This window comes from Gopherus evgoodei, chromosome 12 (assembly GCF_007399415.2).
Source record: "Gopherus evgoodei ecotype Sinaloan lineage chromosome 12, rGopEvg1_v1.p, whole genome shotgun sequence".
In the NCBI taxonomy this organism is placed as follows: domain Eukaryota; kingdom Metazoa; phylum Chordata; order Testudines; family Testudinidae; genus Gopherus; species Gopherus evgoodei.
The window spans coordinates 24,617,331-24,638,989 of record NC_044333.1 but is presented as its reverse complement, the minus strand read 5'-3'; the positions used below and the strand labels follow the sequence as shown (position 1 = coordinate 24,638,989).

Sequence of the window (21,659 nt, the reverse complement as noted above, 5' to 3'; positions counted from 1 at the left end):
CATTTCTATGTGCATGACTAGATATGAGGAACACTCAGTAGTGGGAAACCAGGGCAGAGAAGATGCACAGAATGTTCTGAAAAAAAAAACATTTAATTCCTTCTCAGCTGAAAGAAAGAGTCCAAAATTGTTCTCAGCAGTTGGTTCAAATGCTCAGCTAGGACTTGCATTTAAAATAATCAGTAAAGCACTTCTTAATTAGAGCATTTTAATGGTTCACTTTCTCAAACTTTATTGCCTATAAAGCATGTATATTTTTGAAGATTTAATTTATGGTTGGAAAATGTCTCCTAATGCCTGTTGTTAGCTGTAGAACTTTCTATGTAATTTTCAAATTGTTGTTTTGACTCATGTGGATGCTTCTTCACATCATAAAAATGCACCCATAGTTTGGTATAATTGTTTCCATGTGCTAAATAAAGGCAAAGGGATGTTGAGTCGGAATTGAGGTGCATTATATTCTGCAAGGTTGTATAAGGAAGCTTGCACCTTGCCTGTTTACATGAAGTCCGCTCTACTCAGCGCCACTTTTCTCTAATACTCTACAAATACTAGATGCTGTTAGTACTTGGAGAGGCCTCATTTTAAATTAATTGAAACAAGTTATTCAGAGCTTTCCATTTCATATGCTGACCTCAGTTACACCACTGCAACTGCACTGAATATGGTCCTAAATGAAATGTTCATGATTGTGTATTAGCAATGTACAGAAAGTAGAATTGCTGACACGAAAAATTCATATTCTGTATCTCTAGGCAGATTGTTATTGCTACTCAACTTCATCTCCATGCAGATTTTTTTCTAATATCAAAGGTTTGATTTTAAAATTTGAGAGTTTAGTCTAAGTTAAAGATCTCTAAAAGAACCAATCAGCAAACTTGTAGTCACAGTTGTGCCAGAAAATTTAAGTGAACAACACGTCTTTTCATTCCTAATGTTAACAACAGAGGTTTGTTTTATTTTCTATTTGTTTAAAAAGCTGCTTTTCTACCATTTTTTGCATATCTACTAGTTTCTTAGTCTATTTCTGGTAATGATATTGTGCAAATAACACTGAAACTCGCCAAATGTCAAGAAACATAAATGGGTGCTCCATAAAGTGAAATTACATACGTAACGTAGTTATAGTTCGATGACACAGAATTACAGGGAGTGAAATTTATCTAGAGCTTGAGCGGGGTGAGAAGCCTATTCTTTCTTTGATACACAGGTATAATTCAATCCATGTTTAAAATCTCATTTTAGTTTTACTTCACAAATTTTCATGTGTGGAAACCGAGATTTAACTGACATTTCACACAAATCTATGTTCCTTGTGTGGTCGGTGCACATCCTCACCAGGAGCGCTGGCACCAATTTAATTACCATTGTGGAACAGCTTCTGAAAGGCAGCAACAATCGGTGTAAGCAACACTGTGTCTACATTGACACTACGTCAGCCTGACTACATTGACCTAAGCACTACGCCTCTTGGGAAGGGGGAGTTAAGTTGGTGAAGTGGGTGAGTTGCATTGATGGGAGCTATGTTTTAGTGTAGATACTTAGAGTTAGGTTGACATAAGCTGCCTTATGTCAATCTAACTCTATAGTATAGACCAGGGCTTAGTCCTAACCTAAAAAGCAGATGCAGAAGAGAGATTTTCAAAGGCACTTAGGCCTTAGGCTCCCAGTTCCCACTGAACGTCAATGGGATTTAGCTCTCATTTGTTCCTTTGAAAATCTTTCATAGTATGCTTCTCTTGGACCAAACAAAGAAATACATGAAACACCAGAGACTCAAACATCTTAAGAATTCTGTATGTCCAGAGGTCACCAGAAAGGTTCATCACTAGACCTCTAAGCTCAGACTGATACCGAGGGAGTCAGGAAGTCAGAGATATGTGGGAACAGTGATGTTTACCAAATAGAAATTGAATACAGGAAGCATATACTTCTAAGTCTATAAAGTAAGAAGAAAAACAGACATGATACAGTAATTTACTAAAAAGAACGAGAAGTACTTGTGGCAGCTTAGAGCAGTGGTCCCCAACCTTTTTTGTCTGGTAGGCACGGAGGACCGTGGTGGCAGACAAGCATCTACCGAAATGCCGCCGACAAGCAGCGTCATCCAAAGGTGTTGCCACTAAAATGCCGCTGAATTTCAGCAGATGCTCGTCCGCCGGCCAATATGCAGGCACACTTAGACGCCGTGGCGGGCACCATGACACCCACAGGCACCACACTGGGGACCCCTGCCTTAGAGACTAACAAATTTATTTAGGTGTAAGCTTTTGCACGTTCTTTTTGCTGATGCAGACTAACACGGCTACCACTCTGAAAATAATTTACTATACAGCCAAGATTGTATTGATGCAATTTAACATATAATAGATGTGGAATCTGTTATGAAATAGCTGTGGCATAATACCAGACAAACCTAGAGAGTTGAATATTAGTGTAACCAGTGTTCAAATGTATGCAACACTTGAAGAAAGAGTGTAAAAGTCTTAACAATGTAGGACTAATCCGATAGCTGAAATAAATGAATCTGCATGTCACCTAACTTGAGTCTATGATCAATTGAGCAGTTCCTATTCGTGGAAACTCTTTGGGATGCATTGGGTCATGTTTGGATAGTTTTCAATGCTAAACAAATCTGATGACGGTAGACATACAGTGCTGCTCATCCTGCTCCTGACCTTTATTCCAAAGACACACGACAAGTATGAATTTTATTTGAGCCCTGCTATGGGAGTGAAGTATTTCTCATTTTGCAACTTTATTATATTTAGCAGAAATTTCTATTGTAATTATGACATGACAGTAATGTTAACAGGACCTCAAAGCTGGATGTTCCCCTGGGGTAAAACAAATGGTAGTTCAAGTGGGGAGGCTGGATATAAAAATTGCTGATTTTTGTATAGCCATGCCAAATTTGAACAAGGAAAATACTCATTGCTGAACTTTACCCCTAGTTACCTTAGTTCTCCAACTGTAATTGTTGATGATGACTCAAATCCTTGGTGAACTAATTAAGATAGTATACTGTGTTACCAACAGTTGAAAAGATCCCCTCAGCAGTTTTAGTCAAATGATATTGTATAATATACAAAAATAATAGATATGTAATGTGTCATGATACTCTACTACCAGCAGTAGTAGAGTATAGGCTACTCTACTATACTCTAGGCTACCAGCCGTATGTTGTAATGGTCCTTTATTGTACATACTGGAGGACTTGACTTTTACACAGTCCATTTGCTGGGGGAAAGAACAAGGGAGTCATTAATTTCTGGAAAGTGTTTTTGCCAGAAAGACACAGGCTATAAATCTGGTATATACACAGAAAAGTGACAGCCATTTCAAATGTCCTAACCAGTATGTTCACCATGAGAGAACTGATTATAATTAAATATAATTATGTTAATATTTTATGCTCTGCATTTCAAATAACTGGCTATATTTTACCCATTGATGGTCTTTCTGAAAACTCATGGGTATATTAATGTTTGCACAGACATGAGCAAACACATACAATTTAGCAAAAAAAATCTTATTCAAATCCAGTTATATTTCATTGGTTTCTTGTTGACCATCAGCCATTTTTGCATACCCATGTTAGCTGTTTGTTTCTATTTGAAATGTTTTCCTGCTAAAATGGATACTCTACCTACTTCCTTTAAAAAAAAAAAATGTGAGGGGCGCTGGGTATATTTCTTCTGCTTTCCTGAATGTTTTATTAAAAAATATCTAGAAATAGTTAACACAGCTGCTTTTTTCTGCTCTCTAAGGGGTCGCCTGGCCTGATATGCACCGTCTGGCAGACAGAGTCCATCTGGAAGAGCTGACTAAAATTGGCATCCTGAAAGGCAATGTAGATGACATGGTGAAGGTTCATCTGGGTGCAATATTTATGCCACACGGACTTGGACATCTGCTTGGAATTGATGTGCACGATGTTGGAGGCTACCCAGAGGTTAGTGCTAGCTGATTTGCAGATTAACCCTTCTGACTTAAGTAGGCATTTCTTTTAGTTTCACAGTCAGTAGTGTCTTCTCTGGTTAGGAATTGATGTGCACTGAAGTTTTTCTTTGCTGGTGTGGTATTTCATGTGGTTTTCCTGAAATTAAATAATTTCATCAACACGTGGAATGCCTACTCATGCTGTGGGGAGTCTTAGCGTTCCTAATGCTCCTATGAATAAGGTGCAAGAGTGTGTTTTATTTTCAGTTGGTCCATTTGTTGCATCTATTTATTCAGCAGCAGCTGCGTGATCAGCAGTGTGCTCATGCAGGAGGATGTGTTCCCTGCCTCAAAGAGTTTATGATCTAAAAAGACCACACCAAAAAAAATAAAACCCAACTTTTTAAGGATGAGGGAAAGGATTAACAACTTTGAAGCAGGGTTATCAGGGTAACAGTTGGCACATCGCTTGATAGACATCATTTTGCATGTGTATATATTTTATGTTAAAAATTTAGTTTGCAGGAAGGCATTTGTTAATGGAAAAAAGAAGTTGGCAAGGTGGGAGAGGTAATATCTTCTATTGGACCAACTTCTGTTAGTGAGAGCATGAGGTTGGGCAGCTGGGGTGCTGCCGTTGTAGAAGAGGGCTATGATAAAGATGTGACTAACACCCAATGGCAACGCAGCAGTGACACCTATTAAGGCCTCTGATTTTTCCACTGCAAAATTAAAAATGTACTCTGAAGCTATAGTCAACCTGCGTCTTGTGAAATCCCATAAGACACAATATCCCTGTTTCCCTTCATTTCCAACAATAATTGCTAATACCTCTGTTCATCAGCCAGCACCTCTGTTGTGGTCTGAGCAGTTTTAGAGGGATTGATGCAAAAATACACATTTGAGAATATGCAACATTTCAAACAAAATGCTTTTTTTACTTATGAGTAGGCTCAGTATCAACACTCCCAGCCTTGACACATGCTTCAAAAAACATTTGCCTCCTAGGAAATGCCATTTTAAAGTCTGCATTCATTCTGAACCTCAATGGTTCCTGCGAAAAGCTGAGTGTCTTCAAGTCTGAATGGTGTTGGAGGTGACAGAGCCCACCCTCTGGCAGCAATGCAGGATAAGGCCCTAAATGGGACTGATGACAAACTCTTGACAGAGTAGATGCGGATATGCCTGGAAAAATAAAACACACACCTGCGAGGAGCACACACCTTGTCAATACATAATGCACATCCCTGCAGTTCTTTCATGGAGATTTTTAGAGGAAAGATACTTTGCAAAAAGGAGAAATATCTCTTGAAGGGAGGAGGGAGATACAGTCCCTCCCAAACACCTGCCCACGGGCTTTTCCCTGGCTGCCCATTTTCCTACATTGAAGTCTAGTTCCTGTGAATCATTGGCTTATTTTTCCAACATGGGTCACCATATATTCATTGGCTGTAGTGTGTCACTCAGTGTATTGATCAGCAGTAGGCGTAGAAAGAACCGGACTGTTAGGTCTCTCATCAAGCCTTTGTAATCTTTTCAAACCTAAGAGCATGACTGTTGTGTCTATACTACACACATTGCAGAAGGAGAGTCTCCTGAGACAATCTGGTTGCTATTAAAATGTTTTTCTCTATCCTTCTATTACTAATTTTAAACAAAACTATGTGGCTCATACATTTTTCTCTCTTCAGTTCAATTTTAAAATGCATATTTTTCTGAAAAGGAAAAAGAGTTTAAAAGTGAATGTGGTTTGTTAGTGTGAGAATCAGCTTGAGTGGGATTCTTGCATCAGTTCTTAGTCCACAACTGCTGCTACTGCATAATAATTGGTTTAGGCTACTGTCATAAACAGATTGTTAAGGGTTAATGTCTCTTGTACCTGTAAAGGGTTACAAGCAGGGAACTGAACACCTGACCAGAAGACCAATCAGAAGACAAGATACTTTTAAATTTGGGTGGAGGGAAGTTTTTTTGTGTGTGTTCTTTGTCCGTTGTGGGTTCTTCTCTCGGGGGGTCTGAGAGAGACCAGACATTACTACAGGCTCTCTAAGTTTCTTTTCAAATAGTAATTAAAAACAGGCGGTTTAGGCTTTTTGATTGTTTTACTCTATTTGCAATTGTGGATCTGGCTGGTTAACTTTTATATGTGTAGTTGCTGGGAATATTTTGATTTGTATTGGTACTGGGGAGAAAGTCTCTTTCTGGTGTCTGTAAGCTATAGGACCCTGTATATTTACATCTTGAAGTTACAGAGATAATTCTTTACTTTTTCTTTTCTTTTATTAAAAGATTTCTTTTTTAGAGAACCTGATTGATTTTTTTCCCCTTGTTTCCCTGTTTTATTCCAGGGGATTGGGATAACTCACCAGGATGGGTGGGGGAGACTGGGGTGGGGGGGAGAGAGAGAATCTCTCTCTGTTTTCCTTGAATCTGTTTGCCTCTGTGGAAGAGAAGGGAGATGCTTCTCTGTATGGTGATTTAGAGGTTGGATCAGTATCTCTCAGGATAGCCCAGAGAGGGAAATTCTGAGAGGGGGAAAGGTGGGGGGGAATGGTTTATTTCTCCGCTTGTTTTAAGAACCCAAGGGATCTGTGTTCTTGGGGTCACCAGGGAAGGTTGGGGAGGTCAGAGTGCCCCAAAACACTATATTTTTGGGTAGTGGTAGTGCTACCAGATCTAAGCTGGTAATTAAGCTTAGAGGATTTAGGTGCTAGTATCTCATTTTCTGAACTCTAAGGTTCAGATCTGAGAGGGAATGCTATGACAGCTACATAGGAGAAGAACTTAAGGCTCTGGTGTGAGTGTACGTACATACATACCTATGCCGAAAGAATTGCCTTCTCCAGTCACTAGTTGGTCTTTACATGTAATCATATTCTGGCCACTTAGTTGAAGAACACTGAAAAGTTTTTTTTCTCAAGTACAAGCACGATATGCAGCTTCTCTTGTTCTTAAAAGATGGATGACAAATGTCTTAAAGCCTGACTAGAATAATAACAGAAAATAACCATGATGAAATGTCCTAAATAATGATGTAATGTGTGTGTCAATGCAGTCTGATTAAGGCCTGGTCTATGTAAGGAAATTAGGACAGTGTTCAGGGATGTGAAAGACCCACACCCCAAAGCGATGCAATTAAATCGACCTTAACCCTCTGTGTAGGCAGTGCTAGGTTGACAGGAGAATTCTCCCACTGACCTTGCTACTGCCTCTCAAGGAGGTGGAGTACCTATGCCAAGGGAGAACACCTTCTATTGGTGTAGGTAGTGTCTTCACTGAAGTGCTACAGCAGCGCAGCTTTAGTGATACAGCTACACTACTGCAGCATTTTAAGTGTAGACAAGCCCTAATATAGAAGAATGACTGACTAATACGCTTTTCAGAGCATTAATAACATCATTTCCTAGAATTAGAAGAACTATTTTTGTGTATTAAATGCATTCTCTGAGTGCTATGTGAATTTGACAATAGTTATCATTTCCCCCAAAATTAATTTGATGGTTCATTAATAGTGCCTGAAAGAAGAGATTCTGTAATTTTACACTCAACAATGAGACGTTCGCAACAGTCTAAATAACAAACTGTAATGGCCAAGGAGTTTGGCTGATATGATCATAAATAAAGCTAGCTTCAATATTTTCGGAAAGATTTTTCCTTGTTTTTTATTTTTTTAGTATCACAAGATTTTAAAAGAAAAAATGTTTTCAATAATGTGTCATACATTATGAGAAATGTTAGAAATCAGTTACAGGAGCTTTTAAGCATGATATTAATATATTTAGGATCATGTTTATGTTGGGGTGGGGGGTCATTCATGTACCATGATCCTATTGAATGTTTCTTTTTTAAAAGCTACATTTCACAGTTATGATGTTAAATACTGATGGAGATGTCATTTGAAAGCTGTGTTAGATTTCTCCCCAGTAAACCACAGGGTTTCATATTATCTTAGTTATGCCACATAATGGCTGCTCTTTGGGGATTGCCTTTTTAAGGCGAGGGAAGAAATCATATGTAAACATTTGAACCTATGTTTTATTTTAAACATTACGGTGTATAGTTAATAACTGACACACAATTACAGAAATGCGAGTGTACTGGAATGGGCTTTTCAGTTTTAATTTAATGAAAAAGAAACAAATTAAATTGAACCCTTTGCTGTGTGCAAAGCTTCATCGCTAACTTATATGGCACAGACAGTTAGTGGTCCTTTGCCCTCTGTCCATGCTGTTCTCTCACCTCATGCTGGCATTGAACACTCATGGCAGGAGCGACTTGGCAGATTCAAGGGAGATCTGCTAGTGGACTACAGAATCTAAGACCCCAGTCAACGCACAGTCAGCCTTTGGAACTCATTGCCGGGGAATGTTGTGAAGGCCAAAACTATAATTGGGTTCAAAAAAGAATTAGATAAGTTCATGGAAGATAGGTCCATCAGTGGCTATTAGCCAAGATGATCAGGGACACAACCCCATGCTCTAGATGTCATAAGCTTCTAACAGAAGCTGGGAATGAACAATGGGATGGATCACTCAGTATTTGCCCTGGTCTGTTCATTCCCTCTGAAGCACGTGGCATTGGTTACCACTGGAAGACAGGATGCTGGGCTAGATGGACCATTGGTCTGACTCAGGATGGCCATTCTTATGCTTCATATACTTATACCCTTACTTAACTTTAAGCATATGAGTAGTGAAACTACTTCCACTTATACTTTAATGTTTGTGTAATCTTTTGAAGGCCCGAGAGCCAAGTAAGTTTTAGAACAGATGAGAGGAATTAGAAAAGTAGGATATCTCCTGCACTTTTAAAAATAACTACAGGATATACATTTTCTAAGGCCAGAGCCTCACGTATAGAGAGAAAACCCAGAATTTTTCTTCAATTAGATATAAAGCAACAGATTCTTCTGCTCTATCACAGACTTTTCTTCATTACAAATCAGTAGTTGTTCCAGCTACACCGGAAGAAAGACAAGATGCAATGGATGTGATTTAATTAGACTGCAACTTTATTCATGTAGAATATCTGGAAATAACCAGCAATAAATTGTTTTGAGCAGGTCATCATTAGTTCCTTAATTGTTTTCCCCCTTACTTGGAAGAGTTGCTGTCAACCCTCTTACAACCCAACCTGGTCCCAGCCAGCCTGTTTCTGGGCCTCCTCATATGAGGATGAATGGGTCTGGAAAAAGGACGGGGAATTGGCTCCCACCTGCACCAGATATTAGGAGCCCCGAACCTCCACTTCTCCAGCTTCTTTAAAGGGATGTCAAGTATCAGAGGGGTAGCTGTGTTAGTCTGGATCTGTAAAAGCAGCAAAGAGTCCTGTGGCACCTTATAGACTAACAGACGTTTTGGAGCATGAGCTTTCGTGGATGAATGCATGAATCCAACGAAGCAGGTATTCACCCACAAAAGCTCATGCTCCAAAATGTCTGTTAGTCTATAAGGTGCCACAGGACTCTTTGCTGCTTTTAAAGGGATGCTTTCTTCTAAATCCCCTTCCAGTCCATTTTATTTGAGAACCATATCCCCTCTGTGGGAAGTACCTCCACTGGACATCTTCCACAAGGAGTGCCCCCAGCACCTGATTCAGCCACCTCCTGTTCCTCCCTGCTCTGTCCAGGTAGATTCTGCTCGCCACCTCCATTTGGAGAAGGGACCCCATATAAGGGCAAACAACCTCCATACTTCCAACCAGCTGGAGAAGAACCCACGACATTCAGTTGCAGTGATCCAGTTTCTACAAATGCTCATATAGCATACAGAGTTGCTTTCTTTTCCCTTATGTGTTTCAGGAAAGGAGTTGTTTATATACATAAATCAAAATTAACAAATGTTAGTTCTCTTTTATATTTTACAATCTATTTTAAGGGCTATATATTCAAATTCTGACTAATCTGTGTCTTCAGTTTTGCAGATGCAGTCAGTTGTGGGTGCATAGGAATTTAGGGATAAGATTTCAAATACATTAAGCTCTCTGTTGCATGTTTATAAAATGAGTGTAATTGTATGCTAACTTTATGAACAAACACTTAAGCTGAATATAGATTGAGTGCATATAGTCATGGAATTTCATTCTCAAATTAAACATGCATTTGCATACCTAACCCATTCAGTGTGCAGCAGCAGTCCAAAAAGCTAACAGACTGTTATGAGCCATTAGGAAAGGGACAGAAAATATTATAATGGCGCTATATAAATCCGTGGTACACCCACACCTTGAATACTGCATGCAGTTCTGAACAGCCCAGCTCAAAAAAGATATATTAGAATTGGAAAAAGTACAGAGAAGGGTAACAAAACTGGGGTATGGAGGGATATGGAGCAGGTTTCATGTAAGGAGAGATTAAAAGGACTAGGACTGTTCATTTTAGGGCACTGGTAGATTGGCACTGCTGTAATCAATGCATGCCATGCCAATCAATGTTGATTTAGCGGATTTGGTGAAGACACACTAAATCGATGGGTGAGCACTCTCCCATCGATTTGTGTACTCCCATCTCCCCGAGAAGCATAAGGGAAGTTGACAAGAGACACTCTCCTGTCGACACAGCACAATGTAGCCACTGCGGTAAGTGGATCTAACTACATCGACTTCAGTTACGTTATTCGCATAACTTAGATCGATTTACTCCGGTAGTATAGACTAGCTCTTAGAAAAGAGAATCCTAAGGGGGGGGATATGGTAGAGACTTATAAAATCATGAATGGTGTGGAGAAAGTGAATAAGGGAGTGCTATTTACTCCTTCACATAACATAAGAAGCAGAGGTCACCCAATGAAATTCAGAGGCAGCAAGCTTAAAACAAAAACAAGGAAATACTTCTTCATACTATGTACAGTCAACCTCTGGACCTCATTGCCAGGGATGTTGTGAAGGCCAAAAATATAACTGGGTTCCAAAAAGAATTAGATACATTCCTGGAGGATAGGTCCAGCAAGATGGTCAGGGATGCAATCCTGTGCGCGCTGTCCCCCTAAACCTCTCACTGCCAGAAGCTGGGACTGAATGACGGGATGGATCACTCAATAATTGCTCTATTCTATTTGTTCTCTTTGAAAAATCCGGCACTGTCTGTTGTTGGAAGAAAGGATATTGGGCTAAATGGCCCATTGCTTTGACCCAGTATAGTTATTCTTCTATTATGTTCACATTTCAGATGACTAGATAACTCTATCTACAAGTGATTGAGCATGTAAAATTACAGGTCCAAAATTAGTTTGGTTTTGAAAATATGATGGATTGGGAGTTTGGGGAGAGGAAGAAAACTTTTAAAATTTTGATCTCTGAGGCACTTTAACATCTGCCTCTGTGAATTCTATGCAGAGTTTAGGCTTTAATACTACCAGTGTTGTATCAGGAAATCAATGCAAGTAATTCTGCACACATCTGAATTAACCATCAACCTGTCTACTGTATTTTTCTTAATTAAATTATAAATATACACAGTTGGACACTGCAGCATGAACACACCGCTTGTCCATGTAAACTAAAAGAAAGGTCTTGGCTATGTTTCATTTTCTTATGAGGAGATGATACATTTTAAATATATTTTATAGATTGTGAAGTTCTTTTGGTGTGTTTAACATTCACCAAGCAGGCTGCTTTTATGAGGAATTTCACAATGCTGTTTGTGTGCTTATTACACGCTATGCACATGCTTGCCGTATCCTGTCCTATTTTCTAATTAGCTAAGAAGAAGTTACTTGCTTTTGGCTGAGAGAATTTTTGAAAGCATTAAAAATTATTTTAAAAAAGAAAAACTTTCCAAGTACTTATTATTCAACTATTTTTCAAGTATAAGCAGCTAAATTTGGAATAATACAGTAAGTTTTTCATCTCCTAATTTCTATCCATCACAAAGTATGCTGTGTTCCAAAAACTGATTCCAGACATTGTCATCTTAGATTAGTTATTCATTAGTAGCCAGGTTTTTGCAAAATTGGCAGTAATATTTTTTTCCAGTAAGCAGCTTTTACATGCAGCGTTCGGTAAGCACTTTCTTACCCTGACAGCAACACTGCAAAATATATGCAAATATCCTATAAAAATAATGTTTTGTTCAAAATATATATATTATCTTTCTTTTGTTGCTTTGTAAAAGCTTTTAGTTTTGGCAGACAATGTTGGTGGTATATAAACTACATTTATGGCCAGATTTTCCAAAGAATTTAGCACCTAACAGCTCCCATTTAAAGATCTAAATAAGTGCCCTGGTTTTAAGAAGTTCTCTGCAGTGAGCCGCTCTCATGGAAAACCTTGCTCTAAATAGCGTACTTCTTGATGGGAGCTGCTGGATACTGAACACTTTTGAAAATTTGGCTGCTTCATTTAGGGTCCTAAATAGGAGTTGAGCAGGCCTGAAAATCTGGGCCCAGTGCTATATGCTAAGTGCTTCAGGAAAATCTGGCCCTTAGTCAGAAAAAGCTAACTTCAGAATATGATATCTCCATTAGTTTTGGCGTCAACCGTAACATTTAAACATGGATACAGTTTTCCCCCACACTTTCATTTGTTTTCTGAGTAAATTCCTTATGGGATATAAATGAGGATTTGAGCCTGTTCAATTGAAAAATGTTAAAAGTTTTACATTGGAAGACATGGTCGAAATTTTCTTTTAAATCCCAATTCTTTGTCTCTTGATTCTTGAGGTGTTTCAATTTCATGTTGTATTGATTGACTGTAAGGCTTTGTAAAACACTAAGTATATTTTAAGGCGTTCTGCAATAACAAATCAGTTAATTTAAATTGGGTTAACAGCTGTCCCTTGGACATCTCAAGTTATTAAAAAAAAAAAAAAAAGTTGTAGAATGTATCTTTACTTTGAACATCTCTAGTCTTAATTGCATATGTTCCTTGTTCCTAGATGTATACATTTACAATTAGCCATACTAAAACGCATATTGTTTGCTTGCACCCTGCTTACCAAATGATCCAGATTGTTCTGTACCAGGGACCTGTCCTCCTCATTATTTATCACTCCCACAATTTGTGTGTCGTGGGCAAACTTTATATCAGTAATGATTTTATTTTCTTTCAGGTCATTAATAAAAATGTTAAAATAGCATAGGGCCAAGAACTGAGCCGTGTGGAACGCCACTGTTAGCTCACTCGTTTGAAGATGATTTCCTTTTGACAATCACTTGTGTAGGGTTAGTTCTGAGTTCATCATTATCACTGTAATAAATTGTGTATCTGGAGTGAAGATAAGGAGGTACTCGCTACTCTTCCTTTATCTTTTCATTTTCATTCAGCCCCTTTTCTGCAGTATACTGCAATGTAGGCCATCTTGGCAATGAGCAGGAAAAGTATTGCCAAGAAGAAAATTTGCAAAGGCTTCCCATATGGAAAAATCCTATAGACTTTAATAGGGATGAAACCAATCAGGTTCTACAGAAATTAGCCTGAAAAACCAAGGTCTTTAGTACAGAATAGGTCCTTTCTATAAGACTTTTAAAGCAACCTATATAATTTTAATGGAGTATTATACCCTGGCTATGTAATTTTACAGATGTGGAGAAAAGTTGTCATCAGGGCCAGTGCAACCATTTAGGTGACCTAGGCAGTCGCCCAGGGTACTAGGATTTGGGGAACGCCATTTTCTTCAGCAGCGACTGTGGCAGCCGGATCTTCAGCCACCCGGTCGCCGCCGGCATTTAGGTGGAGGGAGCTGGGGCAGGGGAGCACGCGAAGGGCCGCCTGCAGCAAGTGGGGGCGGGAGCGGCACGCAGGGGAACTCCCCGCCCCAGCTCACCCCTGCCCCGCCTCCTCCCCGAGCACGCCGTGGCTGCTTCACTTCTCCCGCCTCCCAGGCTTGTGTCGCCAATCAGCATAGGCACCGCAAGCCTGGGAGGTAGGAGAAGTGAAGCAGCCATGGCATGCTCGGGGTGCTTGTGCTCTTCCATGGAGCAGGGGTGAGATGGGGCTGGGGGGGGCCTCGGTGGGGGATGGGGAGCTGCGGCGGGTGGGGCGCCTCAGGGTGGAGGGGGAGAGCTGCCATGTGGGGGGAGCTGCCGTGAGGGAGTGCCTCAGGGTGGGGGCGCGGGAGTGGGGAGGGTGCAAGGTGGAAGTTTCGCCTAGGGCGCGAAACATCCTTGCACCGGCCCTGGTTATCATTCTCTATCAAGTCCCAAAGGCCTTTTCTGCGAGGGCTTATTCTAAAGTTTTTGGATTTACAGGTTGTAGTAGAAAAAACGGTTTTTAACATAAACAGAAAAGGAAGAAAGCTCATTCATGATACAGTGCAGCCCCTTACCTACCAAGTTATGAAACTTTGACTTCTCGGGGTCTTTACCCCTTCATTTGAATATCAGGAAACTGATTTTGTTTTGTGTTTCTTTTTAATTAATACTCAGTCAAAAAACCTTTACATCTGGGAGGGGGAGTTTAGATCTGAATTTTGCAGTGTCCATCTCTGTTTTTAAACAAGGACTAACGTACATATAGGTGGGTGTATTCAAAGCAATTTACTGATTGTGATAATACACACCTCTACCCCAATATAATGTGACTTGATATAACACAAATTTGGATATAACACGGTAAAGCAGTTCTCCGGGGGGGGACAGGGCTGTGCACTCCAGCGAATTAAAGCAAGTTCAATATAACGCGGTTTCACCTATAACACAGTAAGATTTTTTGGCTCCTGAGGACAGTGTTATATCGGTGTAGAGGTGTAGTTATATTTTAAACAATACACAGAAAATAAGCTGTAAAAAGTATTACTGTGGGGTGAGTTTCCAGTGTTGTACCTTTGGGTTATTAGAAAGGCAATTCCTATCAACATTAATGACAAAAAGCCCACAAAAGAAAAAGCCCAGAATATCCTACAGATGTTCTCTGTCTGTAACAAAAAAAAGTCATTTGAGTATTAAAACATTGGGTATTAATGTTCTCCTATTCTTTCTGATTATATTGTAGCTGCCAACATGGTGATTTTACCATTCAGTATCTGCCATTTACACTCATTCCTGATTTGAATTAAATCTGTTGAAATAGAAAAAAACATTCAGTATTTTCCAGTACTTTCATAATGGCAGCAGGAGAACCTAGTGACATCTGAGAATGGGGAAGCAGAAATGACATGGAAAGGTAAGATCAGAACCAAATTACAGGAATAGATTAAAATCCCACTTTACCTGACTCCAAACATCCAGTGCTACTTGTAATAAATGACAGATAATTCTGCTTCCTGATGCTCTTCCAGTTATTGCAAGGAAAGTTTAGAGTGCCTTTTAAACTTCGTGCCAAGCTTGGTGCCTATGAAAAGAAGAAAAACTTTTTAACATAAAAATAGCTAAATTACATTGTGGTCTCAGTTTCCCCAGTGTTAACTTTTAGTTGCATCCCAAAAGCTCTGACAAGTATTTATATTATCCTCCAGAAAAGGAAACTGCGTCTCCCAGGTACCAGGAGAATTATATGGTGTTTGAAGCAGGTACTCATCTAACCAGCTGTCAGTTTCAGCAGCTCCTTTAGCTGGCTGGAGTCTGCTAGGGCTGTCCATAAAACCCAGACAGAATGGTAACTGGAGATTACTTAATTCACTGAGCAAGAGAACCAAAGATTTAGGGAGAAAGGACCAAGAGACAAATTGTATGAAATTCAAGGTTTTATTTTATTATTAGCCATTCAGGACTCTTCCCCTCCTCCCCCCCCCCCCCACAATAAATGAGCTCATTAGACATAGATGTGAAAAATGGGTGACTGATAGAACAACTTAACTCTTATTTTTAATATAGATTTAGTATAATATAAATGTTGTTAGTATGATTATTTAAATATTTAATTTTTAATTAGAGAACATAGTCATGATTGCAGTGCACTGGATGTGATCTAGAATTACATAATAATTCTGTTGTTCCCTTGACAGTTCTTGTTGCCTAGATTTGCTGTTTTTTGTTACCTTACATGAACCATTAATTGGAATCCAATGTTCTTGGCAGGAGAACACTTGCAAATGACAGTGTCATACATCTGTCCTTACCGTGGGCCTGAACCAATTTTCAAATGGAAATAGAACTTCAAAATAAAGTCACAGGGCTAGACTATGGTTTTGGATACTGTTTGTTGCTTGATGTGTACAATAAGATAAACAGTTCTTCAAAAGCAAGGCTTCCCAAGATACCATTGAATGTACCTTTTTAGGTGCATGGGTGATAAAATGTTTACTGTACTGTTCTACATTTCTCTTTGGGGCAGGGATTGCCTTTTTTGTTGCTTGTACAGCACCTAGCAAAATGGAGTCTTGGTCCATGACTGGGGCTCCTAGGCACTAGTGAAATACACATAATAAAGTCTAGTGATGCAGCACTTTCATTTTGATCCTCCAGTTCAGCTCTCAACAAGCAGCAATACTATAGAGAGTATTCAGTGCTTGATTCAAGGTGTTAGTTATTTGGATGAGAATGCTGTATGGAAACTTAACTTATAAAAGGGAGAAAATCTAACGGAGGATCCTGGGGTCAATGGGACATATTTTGTCCGCCAGGTTATGCACCCAATACAATATGATCTTTAGTAGGATGGCCCTGGAAACAGCAGTTATTCCTATTTTCAGGCCTGTACCAGGGACCCTGCCAGTTTTACAGAAAAGAGTTAGTCTAACCCAGTTTTTGTAAGTAGCCTGAGCAGACTCTGCTCCTAAAGGATATGTCTACACTGCAATTAAAAACCAGGGTTGGGCTAAATGTCTGTTTAATTGTGGTGTAGATCTTGGGCTGCGAGGTGTGAGGGTCCCAGAGCTCGGGCTGCAGTCCAAGCCTGAATGTCTACACCGCAATTAAACAGTCGCTTAACCTGGGCCCCACAAGCCTGGCAAGCACAGACCAGCTGCGGGTTTTTAATTGCAGTGTAGACACGCTCAGAGAAGCTGCCAGCCACCTGAGCTGATGAATTTGATAACGAATGAGATGAGTGCTAGTATGTCTAAAAAATCAGGTACCGTGTAAGGTACTCAAATATCAGAGTGATGAGCATGATACGGGTATGTCTACACTGCAATTGATGGGGATTGCAGTTTAGATAGGCATACCTGTGCTAATTGTAATCTAGCTTAATGTGGTTAAAAATATCAGTGTAGATATGGTGGCATCAGTTGTACAAGCGCATCTGGAACCCAGAGTACTTACTATGTTGCTAGCCCAGGCCAGGCTCTATGCCACTATGTCTTGCTGCCTTTTTTAACTCGTTAGCTAGATTACAGCTAATGTGGGCATGTCTGCCAAGCTGCAATCACACTTCCAGTTGTGATGTAGACATACCCTGAATGTACCTAGAGAGAGAGCGAGATCTCTTCCACCTTAACCTATCACATATTGATACCCTGTCCCTTTTCCTTCCCCACGCCCAAGGCCACTAATAAGCTACTAACTAGCTCTGCCTTACACATGGGAAAAGGAGGGTGCTCTTGGGTTGAGAGAGGAAGAGGAGGAACTGGTCTTATTTCCTTTTTCTTTCACACATTGCCAAACCCTCCAGTGCACACGTTGCTGCCCCCCCATCCCCCAAAGAGTGCCGTTAACTCCCCCACTTCAGCCCCAGAAACAGGGTTCCTGATTTGTAACTTTGAAAATCTGATCTCCCCAATCTTTACTCTCTGCTGGAGTTTGTCTCCCGTGACAGTTTGGTGCACAAATTTAGCCTTATCCCGTAACCACGTCCCCAGCCGCTACTAAAATCCAAAGAACCTGGGATTGGAACTTAGAGCAAAAATACTTTGCTGTCAGAAACAGCAGATTGCCACCAGAGCAGTTGTAAATTACTTTGTGCGTATTGATAGCAAACATTTGTCATCTCTGGGGAGGAAGTGTTAAAAGCAGTATTTGACTGCAAGCAGGACAGATAAAGCATCTGTGCCTTGTTCTAAAAGCTGAACTTAAAGATCTTAACAGTGAGCACCAATACTTTTTTTATAAGAAAATGTGTCTCATCTCATTTGTTTTAAGTGGAAAGTAATAATTACAAAAACAGTGTCAATGATGCCTTCAGAGTTTTTTTTTGGCATCTGGGTTATTTTCATTGTATATCAGTTTATCTAGCAAATGGCTTGGAATGGTTTGCAAAAAGGAATTTAAAACCAAAATTGGGGAGATAAAAGTCAAATATGGTGTGTTAGTTCAGGGGAAGTTTGTATAAAGCTGCTTAGATATATTTGTAAAAACTCCAAAAGGCCCCTCTACTAATCTAATTCTTTACAGCTCATGAAAGAGATGAATCCACAAAACTAGATGCCCTTATATCCTTGGCTTTAAGAATTACAAAATGAGACCAAGATGACATTGCTCACAGGACAGCAGTGAAGGAAAGATGCTCCATCTCTGTTCAATTATAAATAGATCTTAAATAAGTAACGTATTGATCATTTCAGCATTTAAGACATATACAAATTCTAAATAGTGATTGTCTCCCAATCATAGCTCAGCAAGATGATTACATCTGAGCTGCCCTGTTTTAGATTAATCCTGGTGAATAATAAGCATAAAATCCTGATCAAAACTCACGAAAGCAAACAAACAAGACTGAGTTTATCAAATATACACTGGAAATGTTCAAAACACGATTCCTAAATAACAGTGGCCTTATTTTCAGAGGCTGCAGTACCCACAATTGCCACTGAAGTCAGTGATAGAGGTGAAAATCACATCTGAAAATCAGGCCATTCTTTTAGCTCCTTAAATATGGATTACGCACCCACCTTTGAAAATATTGGCCAGGGTAGACATCATACATGAGAAGAGACTAAATACCCAGACGGGAAACCCCAAATACAGTTTAGGTGACTGGCAAAAATAAAATAAACTTTATTGCTTGAAATTGCCATTTAGTATTGATGAGAAATAAACTTTCTCTGAACTAAAAATCAGAGATTTTGAGCAAATAGGGGTAATGTGAGTATTACACACTTTGAAAGGGGACAGTTCACTGAAAACTAAAATATGGTTGATTCAGGCCCCTCATTCTGCCACCTGACATACCTTGGTTCACTTTTATTCCTAGCCTCTGTCCCTCAGCTGACAAAGGCTGAAGTTACTGGAGAGGAAACCTGCTTAATACCTGGAGAAAGGAAGTGTTCACTTCCCCATTATGCATAGCTGTACTAACAGTTCCAAGCCCACTATGAACAAGGATGTTAGCTTTAAGAGATGAATTAGCAAAGCTCTGTGAAGACCAGAGAGGAGAATATCCTTATCCTGCAAACACTTCCATTCATGCTTGACTCTACTCACATGAGTAGTCCCATTGGCTTCAGTGGAAATACAGGTTCTTAACTTTACATATGTCAGTGCTAGCAGGCTTGCCAGCCCTATGATCCATATATTGGTCATCACAATATTTTGCTGCTGAAACTGTGCTGAAGACACAAAGGATTTTGATGTTTTAATTGAAGACAGTGGGATTTATTTTTATTCAAGTGTTGCAATACCTGGCACGTTTTGGGGAAGATTATTAATATCCTCAACCAGTCTCTGCAATGTTTCTAATTTCTTGATTAAGCATGTCTTCATATATCATTGTACATAACCAACTCTTGGAAAGAAGAGAGTGTTTTACTTGTCAGAACTTGATTGCTTCGACTATGTTTTCAGTAAAATCAGTCAGTCTCATGTTGCCTGAAAGTCTGAATTTGAAAAAATCTAGTTCCAAATGGACTGCCGTTGTGAAGTCACTCAAGGTGAGAACTGTTGTAGATTCACTGCTTTTTGAATCACGGTCATATATGCATTTTAATAACATTCAATAAGGATATTGATTTGCATAACCTTAGAGAATTGTCTCATGCTCCATAATTCAATTCCTTCAGCAATAAAATGGGCCCGTTTTTCAAGATTTATAACTTATTTTAAAATGTTACATTGGAAATGCTTTAGAAAGGGTGCAGGGGGAGGAAATAATACAAATAGTTTTTATTTTTCTAAAGAGGTAAACAAGGTGGGAGTTCAATACCAAGTAAAATGGTGAGCCAGCATTTACACAGTGGAAAAAAAGCTCCGTTTACACAGCTGTGTATCTATTTTAAAGCTGTGAATCTATTTGTTTGAAGTGCAAATGGATGTGAAAGTTAAGACAGAGATGGTTGTATTGTGTTATTTCAGTCCTCCACTTCCAACTCCATTTCTAGCTTTTCTAGGTTTTCATACATCCTTAGAGGACTCAACACAGAAGAGTTATAATAAAAGGCTAACTGTGGGTTTATTTTTCTATCATTTAATACAAATTCTTCTTTCCTAGGGAGTTGACCGCATTGACCTGCCAGGCCTCAAAAGTTTGAGAACTGCCCGCATTCTTAAGGAAGGCATGGTGCTGACCGTGGAACCAGGCATTTACTTTATTGACCACCTGTTGGACCAAGCACTCAATGATCCTTCACAGTCTTGTTTCATCAATAATGAAGTCCTGCAGCGTTTTCGAAGATTTGGTGGGGTGAGTAACTTCACTGGGTTAGATAATGGTTCTGGCAGATTTTTGGCTTTGTCTTTTCATGCATGTGCAGGAAGAAATTTTATTTTAGAAAATGTAATACATTATGAAGGAAACTACTTCTGTAGAGGGCACTCTGTCATTTGAATCCCTCAGCCCAACTGCATGCTTTCTGAATTCATTCTTTAACTCATTCACCTCAGATTAACTGGAGGCCCATTTTCTTCACTGATAGAAGTACTCTCCTCCATCAATAGGTAGCATGTCTGCAGGGCGAGGCAAAGAAACTTGTACATTATGAAACAAGATACTAAGGTTCATATTGCTGACTTAGTTTCTCCTCAAGCCAGCAACACAAAGAGAATTGTTCACTTCTGCTGTGGAAGGAAAGCCTTGTGTTCCTTAATCCAGCGTGGCATTAGTAAAGAACTGAAAAAGTACTTGAGGAGGATTATAGTTGTCCTGAAACCTGTGCACCAAGAATGGTGAGATGCTATATAGGGAAGTTCAGGGTTTTCATGAGTATGTAGGTTTGACCTTGGCTGCTCAGGCTCCATATTGCAAGGCCTACCTGGCAGATTGTGCATGGAGGAGGATGGCTGTCTCAGAATAGAGGCTATGGGGTGTGAGTCTTGCACCACTAATGACCCCAAATTATCATTTACATCCTAATGGCTAGTGTGTATGTGAATAAGCAGAGGGACTCATTCCCATCATGCTATCTGTGACACTTCTCACCTCACTAACTTCACTCTAGAACATTTAACCAGTTAGATGCCTTCAGATACTTTTTCTCCTTAGCAAAATTAGCATTTTTGAAAGCTGTCAGATTGACACTCTGAAGACTGTAAATCCTGTGTTCTTCCACAGTCAAGAAACAACACAAGCAGTAGGAATTAGAGCTTTCCCTTGTCAGTATATCCCTTAACTGGTGGAGAGGCTTTTAGTTCAGCCGGCACTCCTTGGCTTGACTCTAAGCAAGGACAACAGTTAGTGGCAACTGTGGTAGTGATTTAGGAATTGTCTGTATTGCTATCACCAACTAATTTTTCATAATCCACCAAACAGTCATCTGCTAGTAACAGCTTCACCACTGTTGATCTGAGCTGGCTTTGAACCGCCAACCTAGAAACAAAAGGTTCCATATTCCATTATCAATTCTCTGAGTCATCCAATCTACTATACAACTGGCTTTAAAAGTACTATATCCAAAGTATATAATCTTATCACACGATGTGAGACTTTACCCTCTGGTGTGTAATTTGGGATGTTATCTTACCTTGTTATTTCTT

The 21,659-nt window shown here is 39.5% G+C and overlaps 1 protein-coding gene across 4 annotated transcripts in view; it reads left to right on the top strand.

The window, feature by feature from the left end:
- PEPD (peptidase D) overlaps positions 1–21,659 on the top strand; it is a 215,716-nt gene that overhangs the window by 185,527 nt on the left and 8,530 nt on the right. For all 4 annotated transcript variants that reach the window (XM_030581535.1, XM_030581536.1, XM_030581534.1 and 1 more), the window contains 2 exons: positions 3,771–3,955; positions 20,179–20,370. In XM_030581535.1, the coding sequence (XP_030437395.1) occupies positions 3,771–3,955; positions 20,179–20,370 (377 nt within the window). The remainder of the gene's footprint in view (positions 1–3,770; positions 3,956–20,178; positions 20,371–21,659) is intronic.